The sequence below is a fragment of the Oryzias latipes genome, chromosome 7 (assembly GCF_053564925.1).
Source record: "Oryzias latipes strain Hd-rR chromosome 7, Olatipes_Hd-rR_3.1".
In the NCBI taxonomy this organism is placed as follows: Eukaryota; Metazoa; Chordata; class Actinopteri; order Beloniformes; family Adrianichthyidae; genus Oryzias; species Oryzias latipes.
The window spans coordinates 2,920,481-2,940,304 of NC_136243.1; the positions used below are offsets into that span (position 1 = coordinate 2,920,481).

At 44.4% G+C, this 19,824-nt stretch overlaps 1 protein-coding gene across 1 annotated transcript; it reads right to left on the minus strand.

Moving 5' to 3' along the window:
• Positions 1-635: 635 nt before the first annotated feature.
• st14b (ST14 transmembrane serine protease matriptase b) lies at positions 636-19,729 on the minus strand. The gene is made up of 19 exons (XM_004086366.5): positions 19,429-19,729; positions 15,443-15,605; positions 14,324-14,454; positions 12,869-12,939; positions 12,568-12,755; positions 11,106-11,141; positions 10,624-10,855; positions 9,051-9,187; positions 8,657-8,754; positions 7,451-7,551; positions 7,025-7,158; positions 6,827-6,931; positions 6,597-6,704; positions 6,404-6,520; positions 3,397-3,519; positions 3,138-3,321; positions 2,568-2,839; positions 2,244-2,380; positions 636-1,277 (listed from the first exon to the last, which is right to left on the minus strand). The coding sequence occupies exons 1-19, from the start codon at positions 19,429-19,431 to the stop codon at positions 1,113-1,115; spliced, it is 2,505 nt and encodes an 834-aa protein (XP_004086414.1). The 5' UTR covers positions 19,432-19,729; the 3' UTR covers positions 636-1,112.
• Between the last annotated feature and the right edge of the window lie 95 nt (positions 19,730-19,824).

The following is a 19,824-nucleotide window of genomic DNA, read 5'->3' on the forward strand; positions in this document are numbered from 1 at the left end:
TGAATGTTGGCTATTTATAAAAAAAACAACTGTAAAGAAGACACTGCCTTTGAGCAGGTAATGTCCAGCGGTTTGTTAATTATTTCACTTGTGTTAAAGTGATCATCAACAATCTTCTTCCACTTCATCCACTTTCGGCTTCTCCCATCAGGGGTCGCCACAGCGAACGAGTCGCATGGTAAATTTGGCAATGTTTTACGCCGGATGCCCTTCCTGACGCAACCTTCTCAAACCGGGCTTGGAACCGGCAGAGGTGGAGAAGGGAACAGGGAGGAGCCTGGAGTCGAACCCGGGTTTCATGGACGGAAGGCGCCGCAAACCAGCACGAGCTAAACTGGCTAAAGTGATCATCAACAATAAAGGTGTTTTTATCATTAATATTGAATCAAACATAGTTAATATTTATATAGTAAACATTTGCTTATTTGGGGCAGAACTGGAGATTTCTGCTGTGGAATCTAAACCACATGAAGCCTACAGATCAGAGTCCCAGGACATTTGTGTGTTTGTCCTGCTGACACAAAGCTCAACACACCTGTGTGTTTCTGCAGCTCACTTGCAACCAGGAGCAGACGTGACCCTGACGGCGGGAGACTGGAGCCTGGCTGACCCATGGGTCATCACTGGCTTTCAACTTCTTTAGGCTGTTAGCATATTTATTAGGGACAAACAAGCAAACATCTTTCTTCAGTAAGAGGCTCATGACTCCAAACAGTTGCTCCATCTGAATGTTATGGTGATGACACCACACACACCCCCAACCTCCAAACCTGCACCTCATAGTAGTGAAAGACAAACATTCCAACAATGGGCAATGATTCACACATCACATTTTCAACTCGAGTGCAAAAATAACATCTTTGAACAAAGGAAACAACTTAATTGTCAAAAATCCCCTCATCACCTTACACCACTTTATTTTAGTCCAAACTATAGTTTTGGAGGATGATCTCTGTTAGGCCATGAATCCTAAAAATACTTTTTAAATGAATAGAACTTAATTGAAACAGTTGATCAGTGACAGTATTCTTAGTTTTTTCTTTTGTTCCTCCCAAAAGCCTTCCGTTGTCCAGGATACACAGAGTTCATATGGTAAGTCCAGCTTGGAGCTGCTACAATCCACAGTTCTCCTTTATCCAGGAGCGGAACTTGGTGACCCGGGTGTAGATGCCTGCTTTGTTCTTCTGACCGCAGCCTTCACCCCAGCTCACCACTCCAGCCAGGAAGGCCCGCTCATCCCTGTTTTTTTGGACAGTCAGGGGCCCACCAGAGTCGCCCTGGTGAGAGATCACAGTGAAAAAGAAACATCAGATGTAGTTTGGTCAGAACAGGTCCAGTCCAGGCAACGCCCCTCCAAACAACCCTGTTTAGTTTCTCCATCTTCATTGGACTGAAAAACTTCAAGAACAGAAAGTAAGTGGCTGTGAAGGAAATTGTTTTATTATTTTCATTGTTTATATGTATTTGTTTAAATGTTAACTCAGATTGACCTTTTTTAACTTTTTAGAAAACAGTTGTACGTTTGTCAATCTGGTTCTCATCCCAGCAAGGATGAGGGGGTTTTATGACACTGTCCTGAGCTGATAAGGAATATTGTTTGAACTTAGGATCCACCCAACTGGGTCATTATACGACACCCCCTAATGAACTTTTCTCTTTGTCTGGAAATTGTATCCTCCTACTTGAATTCTTAATAAAAGCACGAGGAGAGGCAGACCTTTGAGAAGAGAAGAGTGGTGGACGTCTTCTGTCACACTTGCTTTTCTCCCTCGTGCATGTGAAACGTGATTCTTGTTGTGGTCTGTTTATAATTGTGTTTTTCTTCAATGTCTAGATGAATTTATCTGACAGTGGCATAGGAAGTTACAGTACATGTAAGCTTTACACAGCATAAATCTGAGTAAGAGCGAGTTAAGGGTTTGTGAGCGAACTCTAGGCAGTAAAGAGCTTCAGTTGTTTATCATTAAATAATCGGAGTAGACACATGTTATCAGGGGAGACAGTAGCTGAGATGAATCTGAACAAAACCTAATCTGTCTGTGTGCTTAATGTCATATTTTGTTAGGAAATAATGTCATTGCTCAAAAAGTCATCATTTTAGTACTTATTGATGCCGTTTAATACTACCTTGCAGTATTTTTACTATTTTGCCTTCCTTTTTTCAATGAGTGAACCTGAAACGTAGGGACTGCTTTGACATATGGATGAATGCACATGGCCGTGGTTAAATCCGGTGTCTGTACCTGACAGGCATCCACACCTCCCTCGAGGACTCCAGCACACAGCATCCTGTCCGTGATCTGGTCCTCCATCAGGCTGCTGCACACTGTGGTGTTCACAATCCGGACGGCTGCCTTCTGCAGGAATTTTTCTCTAAACCCTGAGAGGAGAAAAGGGAAGATAAACATCCCTGTGTTTGGCTACCATGCTTTGAAACAGGACTCAGAAAAGGATTCAGTCCTTAGTTACAAAACTACCTTCACAACAAACGTCCTGTTTGGTTTTACAAAGGTTCTCCTTTCTGATCAATGAAGACACAACTATGAGTTTGTCAAGTCTCACTTTACCTCCTTCAGAGGTGGCCCCCCAGCCACTGATCCAGGCCTCTTGGCCTGCTGGGAAGTCATGGGCGGGGGAGGGCAGGCAGATGGGCCAGATGTATTGGTTGAGGCGGACGTCGGCGTCCAGCTCCATCAGGGCGATGTCGTTGTCATAGGTTTCATAGCTGAAGTCTTCGTGGGCGATGATCCGTCTCACCCTCCTCTTCACTGTCCACTCGTTGGTCTGACCCTGCACATGCAGACCCAACAGCGCCTCCCAGTGGTGGGCTTCAGAGTATCTGCATCGGATGAAACCATACTTTTACTAACCCTTTCAAAGTGTGCGGTACACAGGGATCTGCAGGTGACCACAGGGATTACATTACTCATGTAAATTAACTGAAGTGATGAAAAAAAAAATCCACTGAGCAGAGAGCAGTTTTATTGCAGTTCACTTTTGAATTTGACCTACTCTTTATGGAGGTGCATTCATGTTGTTTTACTTTTTCTCATATACTCTCCTCAGTACAGAGAACCTGTTGTTTACAGAAAACCCAGAATTTGCAAATTTGCTTTCATTTTAAACCCAGCTTTTACCTTTTGACTTGGCTGTCCTGGACACAGTGAGCGGCAGTTAGCAGCCAGCGGTTGTTCAGCACCGACGCACCGCACACATGCCCCTCCCCCTTGAAGTGAAGACTGACCTGCCAGGGCCACTCCCCCTCCTTAGACACCACGCCGCCCACAACACGGGAACTGCGGAACGGCACAATGCCGCATGCTAAAAGCAAACCAATGCTTGCATTCATGTGCACGCTGGTGCCAGTCAAAGTGTGTGTTTGTGTGTGTAACGTACAACAGTCTGCCTCGTCTGAGCCATCCTCACAGTCCTGCTCTTCATCGCACTCAGGGTTGATTTTACTGATGCAGCGACCATTTGCACAGCGGAAGGTAAACTCTGAGCAACCCAGCACCAGTGCTGCAACACACACACACATGCACATATACAGACACAAACACACAGGCATACACAGACACATTATAGGACACGTTACAAGTCATACGACTAGATCTACATGGAGCCCAGTCAGTTCATCTACAGTGGTGGACAAAATTGTTGGTACCCCTCAGTTAAAGAAAGAAAGTCCACAATGTTCACTGAAATGATTTGAAACGTTCAAAAGTAGCAATAAATTAAAATTTATTGAAAATTAAATCATCAAAATCAGCCATTACTTTTGAGTTGTTGATTAACAGAATTATTTCAAAAAACAAACTAATGAAATAGGGCTGGACAAAAATGATGGGACCTCCATAAAAGTCTGAGAACTAATTGTCCAGTGGGTCATGATGAACTCAGGTATGTCCTTTAATTGACATCACAGCTGTTTTCAAACACATAATCAGTCAGTCTGCCTATTTAAAGGGAGTCAAATAGTCATGTTGCTGTTTGGTGAAAAGGTGTGAACCACACTGAACATGGACAACAGAAAGCCAAGGAGAGAATTGTCCCAGGACATTAGAAACAAAATGATAGACAAACATCGTAAAAGTAAAGGCTATAAAACCATCTCTAAGCAGCTTGAAGTTCCTGTGACCACAGTGGGACATATTATTCAGAAGTTTAAGACCCACCGGACAGTAGCCAACCTCCCTGGACGTGGTCGGAAGAGGAAAATGGATGACAAATGGAGGAGACGGAGAGTTGGAACTGTATCCAAAGAGCCCAGAACAACCTCCAAAGACATTAAAGGTGAACTCCGAGATCAAGGTACTTCATTGTCCGATCGCACCATTCGTCTTTGTTTGAGCCAGAGTGGACTTCATGGGAGACGACCAAGGAGGACACCACTGTTGAAAGGAAATCCTAAAAAAGCCAGACTGGAATTTGCAAAAATGCATGTTGACAAACCAAAACCACAAACCACAAAGATTATCAAGGCATTCTGGGTAGAAATGTGCTGCCTAGTGTCAGAAAGCTTGGTCTCAGTCACAGGTCATGGGTCTTCCAACAGGACAACGATCCAAAACACACAGCCAAAACCCCCAAGAATGGCTCAGAGAAAAGCGTTGGACTATTCTGAAGTGGCCTTCTATGAGCCCAGATCTGAATCCCATTGAACATCAGTGGAAGGAGCTGAAACATGCTATTTGGAGAAGACACCCATCAAACCTGAGACAACTGGAGCAGTTTGCTCATGAGGAGTGGGCCAAAATACCTGTGGACAGGTGCAGAAGGCTCATTGACAAACACAGAAACCGTTTCATTGCAGTGATTGCCTCAAAGGGTTGTGCAACAAAATATTAAGTTATGGGTACCATCATTTTTGTCCAGCCCTATTTCATTAGTTTGTTTTTTTAAATAATTCTGTTAATCAACAACTCAAAAGTAATGGCTGATTTTGATGATTTAATTTTCAATACATTTTAACTTATTGTTACTTTTGAACATTTCAAGTCATTTCAGTGAGCATTGTGGACTTTCTTTCTTTAACTGAGGGGTACCAACAATTTTGTCCACCACTGTATAACCACCATCAGGGATGGGACAGATGATCAGGTCCCACCTTCCTTGTGTAAGGTATTGTTTGTGTGTGTGTGTTGGAGTGTATAGTTTTGAGACATAAGTGGTGTGTGCAGTTAAAATTGGCAGGTGGGGCGCTGAGAGGACATCTCCTGCTTGCCGGCAGTAATGTCCAAGCACCCCCCTCGCTATCAAGTGTCTTACACTTAAAAGGTGCAATTAAAACTGAGAGGGGAGGGGCCCAATTCCATGCGGAAACCGTGGGAGGGGGGTCACTGCCAACTAGCTGCCCCCCAAAGCAAATTGCAGGCTGGAGACTCCATTGCCCCAATAAGTGGTTGTAAGAGAAAGGAGGGTAAGTCAGGGACAGCTGGAAGACTCACCCCCGATTGGTGAGGCAGTCTCCCCAGCCCAGAGACCCCGTCGCAAGGAGAGCCGATCCCCCAGGCCTAACACACCCCACCCCTCAAAAGGAGAGAGGAGCCAAGAGACAGCCGGCCCCAGGGCCAACCCCTGGCCCAGCACCCAAGCGAGGGAGCTGGTCAGGCTCTGACAGGACCAAATCAGGCTGACCAGTCAGATTGCCTCAGTATACACCTCAACCTGCCAAAACCCCAAGGTCCCAAACCTATAAGACCCCTCTCCCACAGACAGCACTCTCCCCCGGAAGGGTCACACCCATGACCCCACGGCCATGGAACTTGTTGACTGGAGCAACCGCGGGCCCCAAGGGGGTTGCCCCTCCCCGTCCCTGGTCCAGATGGGCAGCCCATCCGGCACAGACAGGCCCCCCCAGACGGGCCCTCACACCAGCCCCCCAGCCCAAGCAAAAAGTCCACCCCCCTAGCTAAGCCAAACTCCCACCCAATCACGCCATCCAAACCCCCCCCACGCCCGCTCCACCCAAGTGCTGAACGAACACTACTCGTTGTGCTTGGCCAAGGAAGAATGCTGAAGAACACCATAGAAACTGTGAAGCATGGGGGTGGAAACATCATGGGTTGGGGCGATATTTATGCAAAGGGACAGGATGATCCGTATGAAAGAAGGGATGAATGGTGCCATGTATGGAGCGATTTTGGAGAAAAACTTCCTCCTTATCTTATTTTCTGCACCATTATGCAAACAAATATTTTGTTTTAAAAAATCAGACAAGATTTCCCTCAGTTCTTTTTTTCATTCTGTCTCTCACAGTTGAAGTGTTTTGATGAAAAACATTAAGGTTTCTCCTTTTTTGGAGACAACTTGGAGAGTTTGTCACCCAGTGTATTGTTAACCCCACTGTGTGTGTGTGTGTGTGTGTGTGTGTGTGTGTGCATGCATACTTATTGTTTCTTACATCGTTTACATTGGGACTCATCGGAGCCATCGCCACAGTCATTTTCTCCGTTACACTTCAGACTCTGGGAGATGCAGCGACCGCTTCTGCATAAAAAGCCCCCATCTTTACATCTGTCTGTGGAAGGACAATATCCGCAGAGTCATATGAGAACATAAGGTTTCATTTCATGAAAGTTTGCTCTGAAACCCACTGCAGTTCTCCTCATCAGTTCCGTCTCCACAGTCATTGTATCCATCACACGTCCACATCTGGGGCTTACACAAGCCGTTTTTGCACTTAATGTAAGACTTCCTGCAGACTGAGCAGATGCAGATAAAGGAAAAAAGTTACTTTGTTTGTGTCCATCATTCATTCCCAGTTCAGAATAGATGTTTCCACTGCAAACTGTGGCTCTGCAGCAGATCTTCAGGTGGGACTCACTGCAGGACATCTCATCACTGTTGTCTCCACAATCGTTCCAGCCGTCACACTGCAGAGTTGTGTTGATGCAAAGGTTGCTGCTGCAGCGGAACTGTTTGGGACAAGCTGAGGAGCAACATTGGTCAAAATACGGCAGCATCAGACAGCGCTGCAACACAGCGTCAACTCTCAGAAAAACATTTGAGGTAGATGTCTTACGATCAGACGGAATGAAAGATTCATATCTGATGAGGAAACCCTGGTCAACATAGGATGAGCCAGACTGAAACGTCACGGTGGCCTTGCTGCTTTTGATGATGATGAAACTGCTTTTTAACTTCCTGCCACAGAATCTGCAAACACACAGATGACCTCTGAGTGGGTATTGTTCCTCTCCTCCCCTGAAGACTTTCAGGAAAGTCTAAACCACAACACGCAGCAGCTGGAACTAGCTTTGACACATTTGAAAAGAAACACCTGCAAAATATGATGCATCCATCTCAGCACCTTCAAACCTGACTCTCTGAGACATCTGGGCTCCTTTAGAGTACACAGGAACCAAGGTCAACCAGAAATCCCTATCAGAAGTAAATCGTGCAGTTTTGCTGAAAAAACTGAAGAAAGACGAAACTCCATCAGTCTCACCGATCTTGGTCAACTTCCAGGTAATCATGGAGGCACTCCTCGCTTTGATTTCCCACAGCAAACTTTTCAAACTCTAACTTGATAAACCTCTCCTTTGAGACCTGAAATGAAAAAGATTTCAACTGACTCATGAAAAGTTCATTTGAAAACATGTGGAGTGAGTGTGACAGGTTATGAAATAGAGACTCCTGAGATCACATGACTTTACCTTCAAGTTATAGTTTTACTGCATTTATATTCATTTCAAATGTGTTTGAATCACCATCAGTACCGTATTTTCCGGACTATAAGTCGCCCTTCTTTTCATAGTTTGGCAAGGGGTGCGACTTATACTCCGCAGCGACTTATGTTAGAACCAAATTGAAAGAAATACATTGTTTACCCTCCTGTTATGTTCATTTGTGAGGAACAGAGATGATGTTCCTGGGTCAATTTGATGTATGAGGTATGTTAAGTGACTCAGAGAATCAGCAAACTTTTTTTTACAGTAAGATCTTGAAGGCTAACAACATAATATTCTATTTTCCAATGATTTCATAGATTCAGAAATGCAATAAAAATGACAACTGTTTCTACAAACACAGGATGAAAACAGAGTATTAGTTGGACAATGATGCTTCATGAAAAGAATAAATAAATAGGTATGAGAAAGAATTACTGTGAAATTATGAGATAAACAGTCTGCTATGATTGTGTCATATGAGTTTGTGCAAGTTATTAGTTCTTGGTCTCAGATTTTGTTAAATAAATTTCCCGTCAAAATGCGACTTATAGTCCAGTGTGACTTATCTGTGTTTTTTTCTACTTCATAATGCATTTTTGGGCTGGTGCGACTTATACTCCGGAGCGACTTATAGTCCGGAAAATACGGTACTAATAATCACAGCCTTTATTTTACCAGGAGTATTTCTTTAAGACGTAATCTCTGAGCAAATGAGTGCAGATAAATGAAACCCAGTTACATTTTTATGAGTAATTCCTTAGATAATAGCTTTAAGATCTTCTGTTTCACCAAAGCAGAATGGACAAGAACGAGAAAATAAATTCACACATCTTGAGGAAGCAGAAACCTGGTTTAATCCCTTTACTTTTGTAATAAAGATAAATTGCTCTTTAGTCATTCTGGTTCCTAGTCATATGAGCACATGGACTCTGTAGTGAAGGAACATGCTAACTCTCTCTGCAGCGTTAGCATGTGGGCGTTACCTGAATGTCCCATTGGCATGATGCCTTTGGTGGGTAGTTGGAGGGGAAGAACGGAGAAGAGAACGAGCTTTTCTCTCCTAACAGTCTTCCTCCACATTCTTAAAAAAAACAAGAACAGATTAATCAGAAACCATGTTCACTCAGCGCCTCAGAGGCTTCACCCACACCCAAAACAGAAGACACAGGTGCTGCAAGGCAAACAGAGGATTCATGGGATAGGAAAGGGAATCATTACGTCAGCTCATTTGCAAACCATTGGTCAGTTTTTTGTCTCTGAGTTCATCTCCACAGAACATTAAACAACTTAGGGAAAAATCCAAATGTTCTGTTTAACACCACCTGGAGGTTTGGGCTCAAAGTGAACTCCTGTGTGCAGCTGTTAACAGCAGCTCACCTCCACTATCCAGAGGAACCTGGGAGTAGAAGGCTCTGAAACCAGGGAAGTTCTTCTCCTGGTTGGTGACCAGCGTCAACAGCATGACGTTCCCAGATGACAGGAAGGTCAAGGATTCCTGAGGGTATCCACACTGTCTGCAGGAAGACAGGAAGAAAAGGTCAGCTGTCAGGGGCACGTTGGAAATGACAGGATTTGTTTTTATCCTCATCACGAAAGAAGGAGATGGAAGTAAGACAGAAACTGATCTGAAAGAAGAAGCGTGGTTCGCAGCGTGACCTGCAGCAGAATGTGTTCACAAAATGTGCATCACTGCTGATGCCCCGCCCATCCAGCTGTCAGTCGTGCTCTTCCTCCTCTCCTCACTAGTGAACTGAGGAATTCTACAACAAGGGTCTACTGAGTGTCAGGAGTCTGAAATGAGTAAACAACACTTCCTTTCCTTAATGCTGGATGTCAGAGAAGACATCTGGCTTTCTTCACAAGAGGGATTTCTTAGTATTACAAGTTAGAGAAACTTGCACAAGGATCATTTTCCAAAGCATTACAGACAAGCTGACTGTGTTACTGATTTCAGGGAGTTGACACTTTTACAGTCAGAGTTTAATTGTCATATAATCTTGTAAACCTAGGGCTGTGTGGAAGGTTGGGCTTGTTGCTCGTCATGGTGAATCTTTATTGTTCTCTTTCAGATGCCTATGCCATCAGCATTGTTTACAACAGCAGTCCCTAAATCCAGGCCTCGAGGGCCGGTGTCCTGCTGGTTTTCCAGAAATCTAGCCTTCTTTGCTGCTGATTACCTGAATCAGGTGTGTTTTTTGGCAGGTTGGTTGGAAAACATGCAGGACACCGGCCCTCGAGGCCTGTAGAGGGCCGGCTGAGACAAAACAGAGGCTGAACAAAGTTGTGTTAATAGTGTGTTGCTGCAGCGTCTTTGCAATCACATTTGACCTTTTTCCAACCAAGAACCATAGCCTCAGCCCTGGACATACTGAGTCTAATCCCAGCTGCTTTCCACTCAGCTGCAAACTGCTGAAGGAGCTGGAGGTCATGGTGCCAGGAAGTCAATAGGCCAAAAGTGTAAAGCTCCCACTGCCTACCACTTTTGCCACGTCTCCTACTGCTGTCCATCAAAATTATGACCGGAATTTACAAATTCAGGTCAAAATACCAGCAATGGGTCAATCTTCCAGGACTTTCCCAATAATAGTTCCCTTTTTTCTATCACTTTCACACTATTAGAAGAGCAAACAATGGATCGAACTGCCTAAAAGCTTTACGCAGTCCCAATAGATAGTCACTTGAAGACACCATGGCTTATCACAAAAAACAAAGAGGAAAGACTCTCTTCCTATTAGTCCTCTGACTCTCATTTACAAGGCTCTGGCTGTTTTTTAGGATACAGTCTCTCTGTTTGGTGACAAGTCCATTTACACTAATTAAGGAAAAACAGTGACTCCCTGAAGAAGAGGGGCGAAGAAAGGATTTTCATCATATTAGGGGAAGAGGTCAAGTGGATAATTGTTCCACATGAGGAAGAGGTGGAGAGTCATATGTGGGCCTTCATTCTCACTCTGTCAAGGCGCATAGCTCGATGGGCACCAAAGAATCATAGATCTTCAGGAAGTCGTGCTGACAGTCATCCTCCAGGATCAGAGTGTGAAAGTCCAGCTTGACTCTGTGCCGTGGGTCGGCCTGGAGAAGCCACTGCTGGCTAAGGTTTGAAGGGTATGGAGTGTCCGGGAAGCCCGGAGACTGGAGGAGGCCCCCCTCCCCCGTGATATGGATCTTGGTGGTGGCTTTCTCTGAAACGATGAGACGTCATCAAAAAGTCAATCTGTTGTTTCAAGAAATGAGTGACATAAGTCAGAAGAAGACCTCAAGTTTTAGTAGAGTGCAGCTGAATAAATCCCAATTTTGAGTAAGTTTAAGTAAACTTTATTGACATAATAAATATACTTATCATGTATCAAACATTAGTGGGTATTTGCATGCACATATTTATGTACTTTACCTTAAATAAACAAATGCAAAAAGAATCTGAGCATGTCTCACCCGACACCAAGGCTCTGCCCATGCGTGGATCCAGAGCTGCCAACACAAAGACCACACTTTGACAAAGAAGACACTTTCAAGCCTCTACAACATGGCAAACACAAACATCTGAATCAGGTTCAGTCCCACGCCCATCCTTCATCACAAGCACATCCTGAAAGTCCACTCCAGCTCTGATGGTCAGGGTTTGTCTGTGCTGCAACACTGCCACCTGCTGGTCACTTACTGCCTCCCTTCTGCTCAGCAGACACTTGCAGGCCAGCGGGGACGCTCATGACCTGAGAGCAGAACACCTCCCACAGCTTCGTTTGCTAGCATCCTCTATAACTCTGAGCTAAACCATGTTCCTCATCTTTAAACTGTTTGACCTCCATTGGGGATTAGAGATACAGTCAGACAGAACTGTGAGCAGCCGCCTGGAGAAAACCTCCAGAACCTCTTGCTTCTTTAGCTGTTTTCATTACAGCACCACCCACTCTGTAAATGTGCTTTTGTGAATCAGGCCATTGGTGCAAACTATTTAAAGATTTGTATTACAAATCGGTCTGAAGTATAAACTGACCCCAAGTCTTTTTTGTCCAACAGGCTCCTCCTAATTATAATCAGCATGTCCTTGTCCATCACCGATCATCTGGATTCTTGATCCAAAGTTAACATGAGGCTCCACTTGAGAGTTTTTTTCCTCACACTTTAGTCTAAATAGATCATTACGCAACGTTGTCTTCACCTGAATGTGAGAAAGTTGTGTTTGACCCTAAACTGCTCTCAGATTCTGTGTGAAGCTTTTTTTTTATCGTAGATCTTTCTTTTCTCCAAAAGGCTGTTGAGCCTCAAGAACTTCTCACATCAGGTATTGTAAGCTGCTGTGTGTTGGCACTAACCGGTCTACTACCAACAGCCCCGACTGGAGCAAAATGCTTCCGGGGTGTTAACAGAGACACATTATTGTTGTTTTTTTTGGTGCGCAATTTGGCCTAAACCATTAGATGTTGATATTTTGCTATGTTTGATGCAATGAGTGGCTTCTTCAGAACTTTTTTGGATGGCATTTAACACTTAAAAGGGATTCTTCTATCAATTTTATTTGATGAAAAACATTTGTTTTCCTCATTTAGTTTGACTAATTGAGCTGCAGTCATCCAGACTGTTTCTGTTTGTGATCATCAGGGGCCAGAGGAGTGAACAGAGAAAACACCAGGGTGTGTTGAACCACACAGGGACTTTGTTTCATTCTTCATAAAAGCTTGCAGCTATGATTCACCTGGACACGCCCATCTTTAACCCGACACACCTGCCTGAGCGAACTAAGGAATGCGGCTCAGTAAGAACAAGAGTGGAGAGCTGCACTATTTAGAGAACATGCCGGCCTACTTAAAGCCTGAACCTGAGCAGCTAGGAGCGGTTCAAACCCTCATGGCTGAAGCCTGCTGCTTCAGATGACATGCACATGCAACATTCCCACCTCCAGACAGGATGTGGCTGATGCTCATAGAGCTTTTGGGATGGAACGTCATCCTCCCCTTTACTTCCAGCATCTTGTCTTCGGAGGGCTCCAGAGTCTTGATGGCCTCATCCAGGGAGGCCTGCTTGGACACAGGAAGCTCGAACTCAGAGTGGTAGTACGCCACAATGCCATTGTCATCTCCATCACTGCAACCCTCCAAAAAAGGAGAGGAATCACGTTAGCGTTTCACAAAAGAATGCTCTGAGAAGATCAGAGCATGCCAGCTGGATCAGGTGTATAAAGAAAATAGGAATCCCACCTGAAGGCCTGGATCCTGGATGTTCTGAGGTACTGGTTCAGCACAGAGTAACTAGAGTACAGGAGTTTCAGCTGAAATCCAGAACATCAAACACACCATGGTTCATTTCAATCTTCATTTGGGTTTTTATACAAACTGTGAAACACATCACGCCAGCTGAACCGGCAAAGGCTCGTAACAAATAGTCCACTTTTTGTGAAAAAAGCCATCCAAACCAAAAAGACAACAAGAATAAACTTCTAAAAACTGGTTGAATATTAATGTCTTTTGTAAGTGACCTTGGTATAAGCGGGTTTGAAGTGTGCATTATCAGAAATGAACACACTCCACTTTCCTGGTGGACCGTTCAAGCTTCCACGGCGTGCGTACATTTCTGATAATGCACACTTCCTCAGCCATTAACCCTTACACCATTCTTCTTCTGTCTCTTTTGGCTTTTCCCATCAGGGGTCGCCACAGCGAAACAACCTCTCTTTCAAGGATGAGTCGCATGGTTAACTTGGCAATGTTTTACGCCGGATGCCATTCCTGATGCAACCCTCTCAATTTATCGGGGCTTGGGACCGGCACAGAAGCAGAGAAGGGAATAGGGAGCAGCCCGGATTTGAACCCTGGTTTCACGGACGGAAGGCGCCGCAAACCAGCACGAGCTAAACTGGCTCCATCAACCCTTACACGATTAATGAAGTAAAAGCAATAAAATAATGACATTTACGACACAAAAAGGTATTCAGTCTGCATTAACAATGGTAAATCTGTTGAATGGTAAGTAGAACTTCTTAAAGACCCCCTCAGAAGAAAATCATGCTTTGGTGTTTCTAACATGTTCTTGTTATATTTTTCTCACGTGCAATTTGAAAAAGCTTGTAATTTTCCATAGAAGCTATAATCAGCGGGCCACAACCTCCCTGCTCCGCTCCATTCTGATGCATCCACTTACAAACCTCTTTGTTTGCCTCGTCTGAGCTGGAATCTGGATCAAACCTGTACGGCTGGACAGCAACGATATTGCTCGTCATTTTACTTGCACAGCTAATGTTAGGTTGGGGGTGTGAGGAGCTGTAAGCTAGTGGGAGAAGAGTGTAAACAAAGGAATCATGGGAATTTGTCCCAGGCTAACAATCCCGCCCAAAACTCAGAGTAGAATTTTTAATGAACTCTATGTCCAAGTACAGAGTTCTTTTGGACTTTGGCTAAAAACGACATAATCCTAATGAAAAGACCACTGGGAACACTTTCAAAATAGATCAAAAGATGATCGGAGTGGGACTTTAACAATTTAAAATGATATAAAAACAGTGTTTCTAGAATTCAAATAAAAATAGAAACAAATACAACCAACATGTGATCTAATTGAAAGCGTTCCCTAGAAAGTAAGAGCAAAGTTTAACCTGAGGTCACAGAGGGAGCTAAAGTTACAAAAGGGAACTCCCATGATGCTTAGTAAGAACTTGCCTCCTTCACGACCAGACTGGCCATCTTCTGGAACTCTGAACTTCTGGGATCCTCATACTCAGTCTTGAACAACACATCTTTGATTGCGATGGAGCCGACGTAAACCCGCTGCACTCTGATGTCCCGGCGCACTGAAGACAGACGCACAACACGCAACACACAGTCAGAGCATCCAGCAATTCAAACGATGCACACACACACACGGCTGTGCACACACACACACGTCCTCTGCTGTGCTCTTGTGTGCGTGGGATGCATGACGCTGCAGAAAAAAGGAAAGCAGCTGAAGCTCAGAGTTCATGTGAGGAGCAGAAACTTCTTCTCCATCGTATATTTAAACTAAATCAAAAAACAAATTTAATATTATCTCACATCTGAGGGGTTTGGATCCAGTTGAGCCCTGGGAACCTCGTTGGGTTTGTTGAAATTGCTTTGAGTCTTTTTACTTGTTTAAACAATTCTTTTTCTAATTGTGTCCAGTTCTATCCTCCCCGCAAGGATTTCCAGTCAAGTTCAGAATCCATTTCCATCTTAAACTTAAAAGGACCTGAAAGGACACGCCCATGAGAAGAATCTTAATTACATGTTCCTCTGGCAGTGGCCTCTGGTCTTTGGGTCAAAACCATTTCTAGAACCTATTAAACATATCTTTTGTAGTCTGTAACTTCTATGCTCTAACCCTTAAGCTTTAGTCTATCTTCTTATATTGCTTTTACCTTTGCAGTTCCTTCATGTTTACCTGAAGGACTCTGTGATATTATCCCTGATAACATCACAAACACCTAAAAGTTACTCAACTGTTTCATTGGGAGTATTCTGACATTTCTCTAAACTCTGGGATTTTCCTGAGTTGACATAAGTAGTGTTTTTTGGAACCATGCCAGGGATGACGAGTAAAGCAAAGACAAAAATGAGAACAATGCAGTGACACTGGCATATCTGTATGAGTAGAGCCAGATAAACGAGTGTCAGTGAAACTCTCAGAGAAATGAAATGTGCTGGAGGCTCAAAACAGAAACATGACTGACTGCAGTTCATCTTCTCACTGTGGAAATGTGTTTTTTATCACAGCTGCTGCTGCTGTGCACGTCTGACAGAAGAGTCACTGAAGCAGCTTACGGTGGAAATGCCAAACCAGCAGTCCGGTCACCAGAGCCAGAACGGCGGCACACACCACCAGGCCCACAATCAACGACACTTTCCTGGTCCTGCCAGATATCTTCTCCACTCGCGTCTTGTCTGGAGCTTCCAATAAATGGTCTACCTGGTTCAAGTGTTTATCCTGCAGAGATCAGAGGAGGACAGCAGATCATTTGTTTTGTAGAGAAAAGTTCCAGTTTCAGTGAAATGAAAAGATTCTATCCGATCCCTCCATCGTGAGGCAATGCTTCTGGTTTTCAGGTTTTTCCCTCTTCGATTTTCATTTTTCCAAAAAGGACACCAATACCAAAGCAGTGGGCTGTTGATGTTCCTGTGAAGGAAGCTTAGAAGAGCTGAGAACGTTTGGAATGAACAGGAAAATTGTGCGGGTTCATGTGGTGACATTTGAAGGTTGGAACATACTGACACCCTCGACCCGGCAGAGGCCTGGATTTTAGAGAGAGTAACTGTCTTCTTTGATTATGAACAATGAAGTATGCCTGACTGAAAATGACTGAGTGGATCTGAGTTTCTGTGCATGAGCACCTCTGACGCACGCTGCCTCACACCCAACATTAGCCTTTAACTGGTCTGTGCAGTTCTCATTCAGACATCTGTTCAGCAGGATATGGCCTCAGCTGTGATCGAAACTGCCCTGTGGATCAGCGTCTGCACACAACCCCAGTCAACAGGGTGCACTCCTTTCAGTACTCAGGAACAATTATCAACTACATGGAAGAGAAAATGATGACTTCAGTCCAACACTAGATCTTCCTCACATTCATCAGACTGTAGTCAAATCATGTCAGCTGCAGGAAGTGAACCCAATCCAAGCAGAGAAAGACGGAGGAGAAGCTGGAGTTCAGTGTGTTGATGGTTGTTAACATTCATGTCTATCTTTCAAAGCAACGTGTTCACAGTCGTCTAATGTGTCTACAGAGCTGTGTTTGGTCCTTTTGGGTCATTTTATCTGCTCACAGTTATTATTTAGACCGAGAAAAGCAGTTAACCCTTGTGCTATCCTATGGGGTCCAGATGACCCCCCCCCCCCCTTACATTGGGGTGTTCTCCCTACCATGACAAAGGTGGATAAAGGGGGAAAGATTTCATGTAATCCATGGACACCAGTGAAGATCACAAATCATTGAAGAAAAAAGGTTCAAAGCACTGTCTAGTGGGTCTAGATGACCCACTAGACAGCATAAGGGTTAATGACATCAATGTGGTGATTCAGAACAATAAGCGATAAAGGATAGCGACGGTACGCCAGCCTGTTACTAAATTAGATATCAGATCAAATGAAAATGTTGTTCTAAATGCTTCAACTGTTTTGATTTTCAACTGAGTTTTACATTAAGTACTTTTGTAGGTTTGAAAGGCTGCGTCGAATAGCTATTTATTATTTTTACATCTTTTCATGGCTTTTTCTAAGCTTAAAGCATTTGTTTGCTTTTGACAGCTTTTAAAAAGGTTTTGGTGGCTTTGAAAAGCAACTACCCCGGCAGCAGCAGTACAGCAGCAGCAGCAGCAGCAGCAGCAGCAGCAGCAGTACAGCAGCAGCAGCAGCAGCAGCAGTACAGCAGCAGCAGCAGCAGCAGTAGTACAGCAGCAACAGCAGCAGCAGCAGCAGCAGCAGTAGTACAGCAGCAGCAGCAGCAGTACAGCAGCAGCAGCAGCAGTACAGCAGCAGCAGCATCACCAGCAGCACAGCAGCAGTACAGCAGCAGCAGCATCACCAGCAGCACAGCAGCAGCAGGAGAAGCAGCAGCACCAGCAGCAGCACAGCAGCACCAGCAGCAGCAGCAGAAGCAGCAGCAGCAGCAGCACAGCACCAGGAGCACAGCAGCAGAAGTAGCAGCAGCACAGTAGCAGCAGCAGCAGCAGCAGCAGCAGCAGCAGCAGGAGCACAGCAGTAGGAGCAGCAGCAGCTCCAGGGGCAGCAGCAGCACAGCAGTACAGCAGCAGCAGCAGCACGGAAGCAGCACCAGCAGCAGTAGCAGCAGCACAGCAGCAGCAGGAGAAGCAGCAGCAGCAGTAGCAGTACAGCAGCAGCAGCAGCACGGTAGCAGCACCAGCAGCAGTAGCAGCAGCACAGCAGCAGCAGGAGAAGCAGCAGCAGCAGTAGCAGTACAGCAGCAGCAGCAGCAGAAGTAGCAGCACAGCAGCAGCAGGAGAAGCAGCAGCATTACAGCAGCAGCAGCAGAATCAGCAGCAGCACCAGCAGCAACAGCAGCAGCACAAGAGCAGCAGCACCAGCAGCACAGCAGAAGCAGCAGCAGCACAGAAGCAACAGCAGCAGCACAGCAGCAGCAGGAGAGGCAGCAGCACAGCAGCAGCAGAAGCAGCAGAAGCACAGTAGCAGCAGCAGCACGTAACTGAAATAGAGCGACAGGTGCAACAAGAAGACTAGAAGAGACACCAGCAACACAAAAATGTACAGAAATGAGAAAGAGAAGCAAAATCCTGAACCATTTCACTTTAAGTGATATTCCAAAAGGTCTGCAGGAAAACAATTCCATCTAGAACCAGAACCAACCTGCACCTGAGATAACCTCCTCCAAAACAGAGCACATCATCACTGACTGAAGAAACCAGACCAGCTTCACAAACATGAGTTTGCAGTATGACTGCCAGAAAAACATCTTTTTGGTTCCACTTATTATCTGAAATATTAAAAATATGTTTTTATAAATGCTATCAACTTTTAAGTATAAAAATTAAAATATAGATACATTATTAATCAGCTCAGAAATACATGTGAGAACTCCAGTTCAGAAATATTCCTCAGTAAGGAAGTCTTTGAAATATTGTTCATTTTTTTCACAAAGTCTGGAAAAAGATGATAAAGCTTTGTTTCACTTTCAGTTTAATGGGTAGGTAAAGCTCCTCATACTCATGACGTTTTCCTGCATTTTTCTTCATCTTTATCATATTTAGGATTCACACTGAGCGTTCTTTGGGTTCTACTTTCAATCTCATGACTTCATTTAAGCAGGAACATGCTTGCATGTCCCGTTTTTACAGTCCATCTGGTCCCTGTGATATAGAATTTGAATTGTCAATTGAGAATCTGGTTAAATTATAGGAGAAATAAAATGGACTATTAATACATTCTAATGTCTAAACTAACTTTGCTGGCCTAATAAAATCAATACTAAGTATTTAATGGGGAACTCATGTCAACAAATAAGGCAGAACACTAACAGAAAATGAAAAGAACGGATGTTTTTTTGTGAATAATATTATTTTTTTTAACTAAAAAAACTTTGTTTTATCCTAAAAAACAAACAAACTAATCATGGATTTGATCTTGGAAGGATTGATTCTGACTACATTCTTAATTTTTTTTTATTTCTTTTTTTAAAACAAGCGTGACACAATAACAGACATGCAGTGGAGTAATCACACCCGGTTTTGCTGGATTAGACTGTCAGACTTCAAATAAAAAGACAGAGGGTGGACAGATGGCTGACACTAGCAGAGAGCTAAATCAGAACCATAGATTCATCCGAACAAGAACTTAGCAGAACATGAACTCATCAGCGTCATGGATCCATCAATACATGAACTCACAAACCTACAGAACACCAGAGGGGAGAAAAGCCCACTCATTTTTGTTTTTAACCCATCAAAACTACAATTCCCAGAGCCCCGCCCCCTCACATTAGGTATCCTGGAAAAGCCCCAAATATCCCCTGTAGAAAACTAAAGGAGTTGATTCAGTAGTATGCAGCGGTTGGGAGACATGTAGGTGCTTAAAGACCTACAGGGTCAGAGGTTAGAACAGGAACTCAACAGATCATGAAGCAGATCCTGGTGGTTGGGACTGCTGAGGATGGAGCTCAGGAGCTTCACCAAAAGCAGAGAAGTCCAGTCATGATCAACAGGTGTACCTTTTAAAATCTGACAATAAGTCGAGCAGCACCCTCACAGGTGAAACGATGACGTCACGGTGCCAAACTCACCATTGTTGGAAATCGGTTATGGCCAGCAGGTTGTTTGGCTCCTCGCACGACCGACGGTCCGGGTCCTCCCGAGCTCGATCGAGATCAGCGGTCTGTTTACTTCGTGACGTCAGCGCCTGCGCTGCGGCAGGTGCGATGTGCAGGTGAGGTGTTACGTGGATTGTCAATAAAGTCTGGAGGAAAAAAAAAGGGCGGGTGAGGCGCGACTGGACGGCCAGCTCAGGTGTTGAGCACCTGTCCGTCTGTGTCGGGCTCAGCCCGTTCAAGGTCCGTTCAAAAGAAAAGTGAGATCCTTCTAGAGGAAAGAGGCGGAAATCTGTCTGCCTCTGGTGGCCTGAACGAGTTCTGAGATGACAGAAAAAAAAAAAAAAAAAAGATCATTATCCAGTGGCGGAC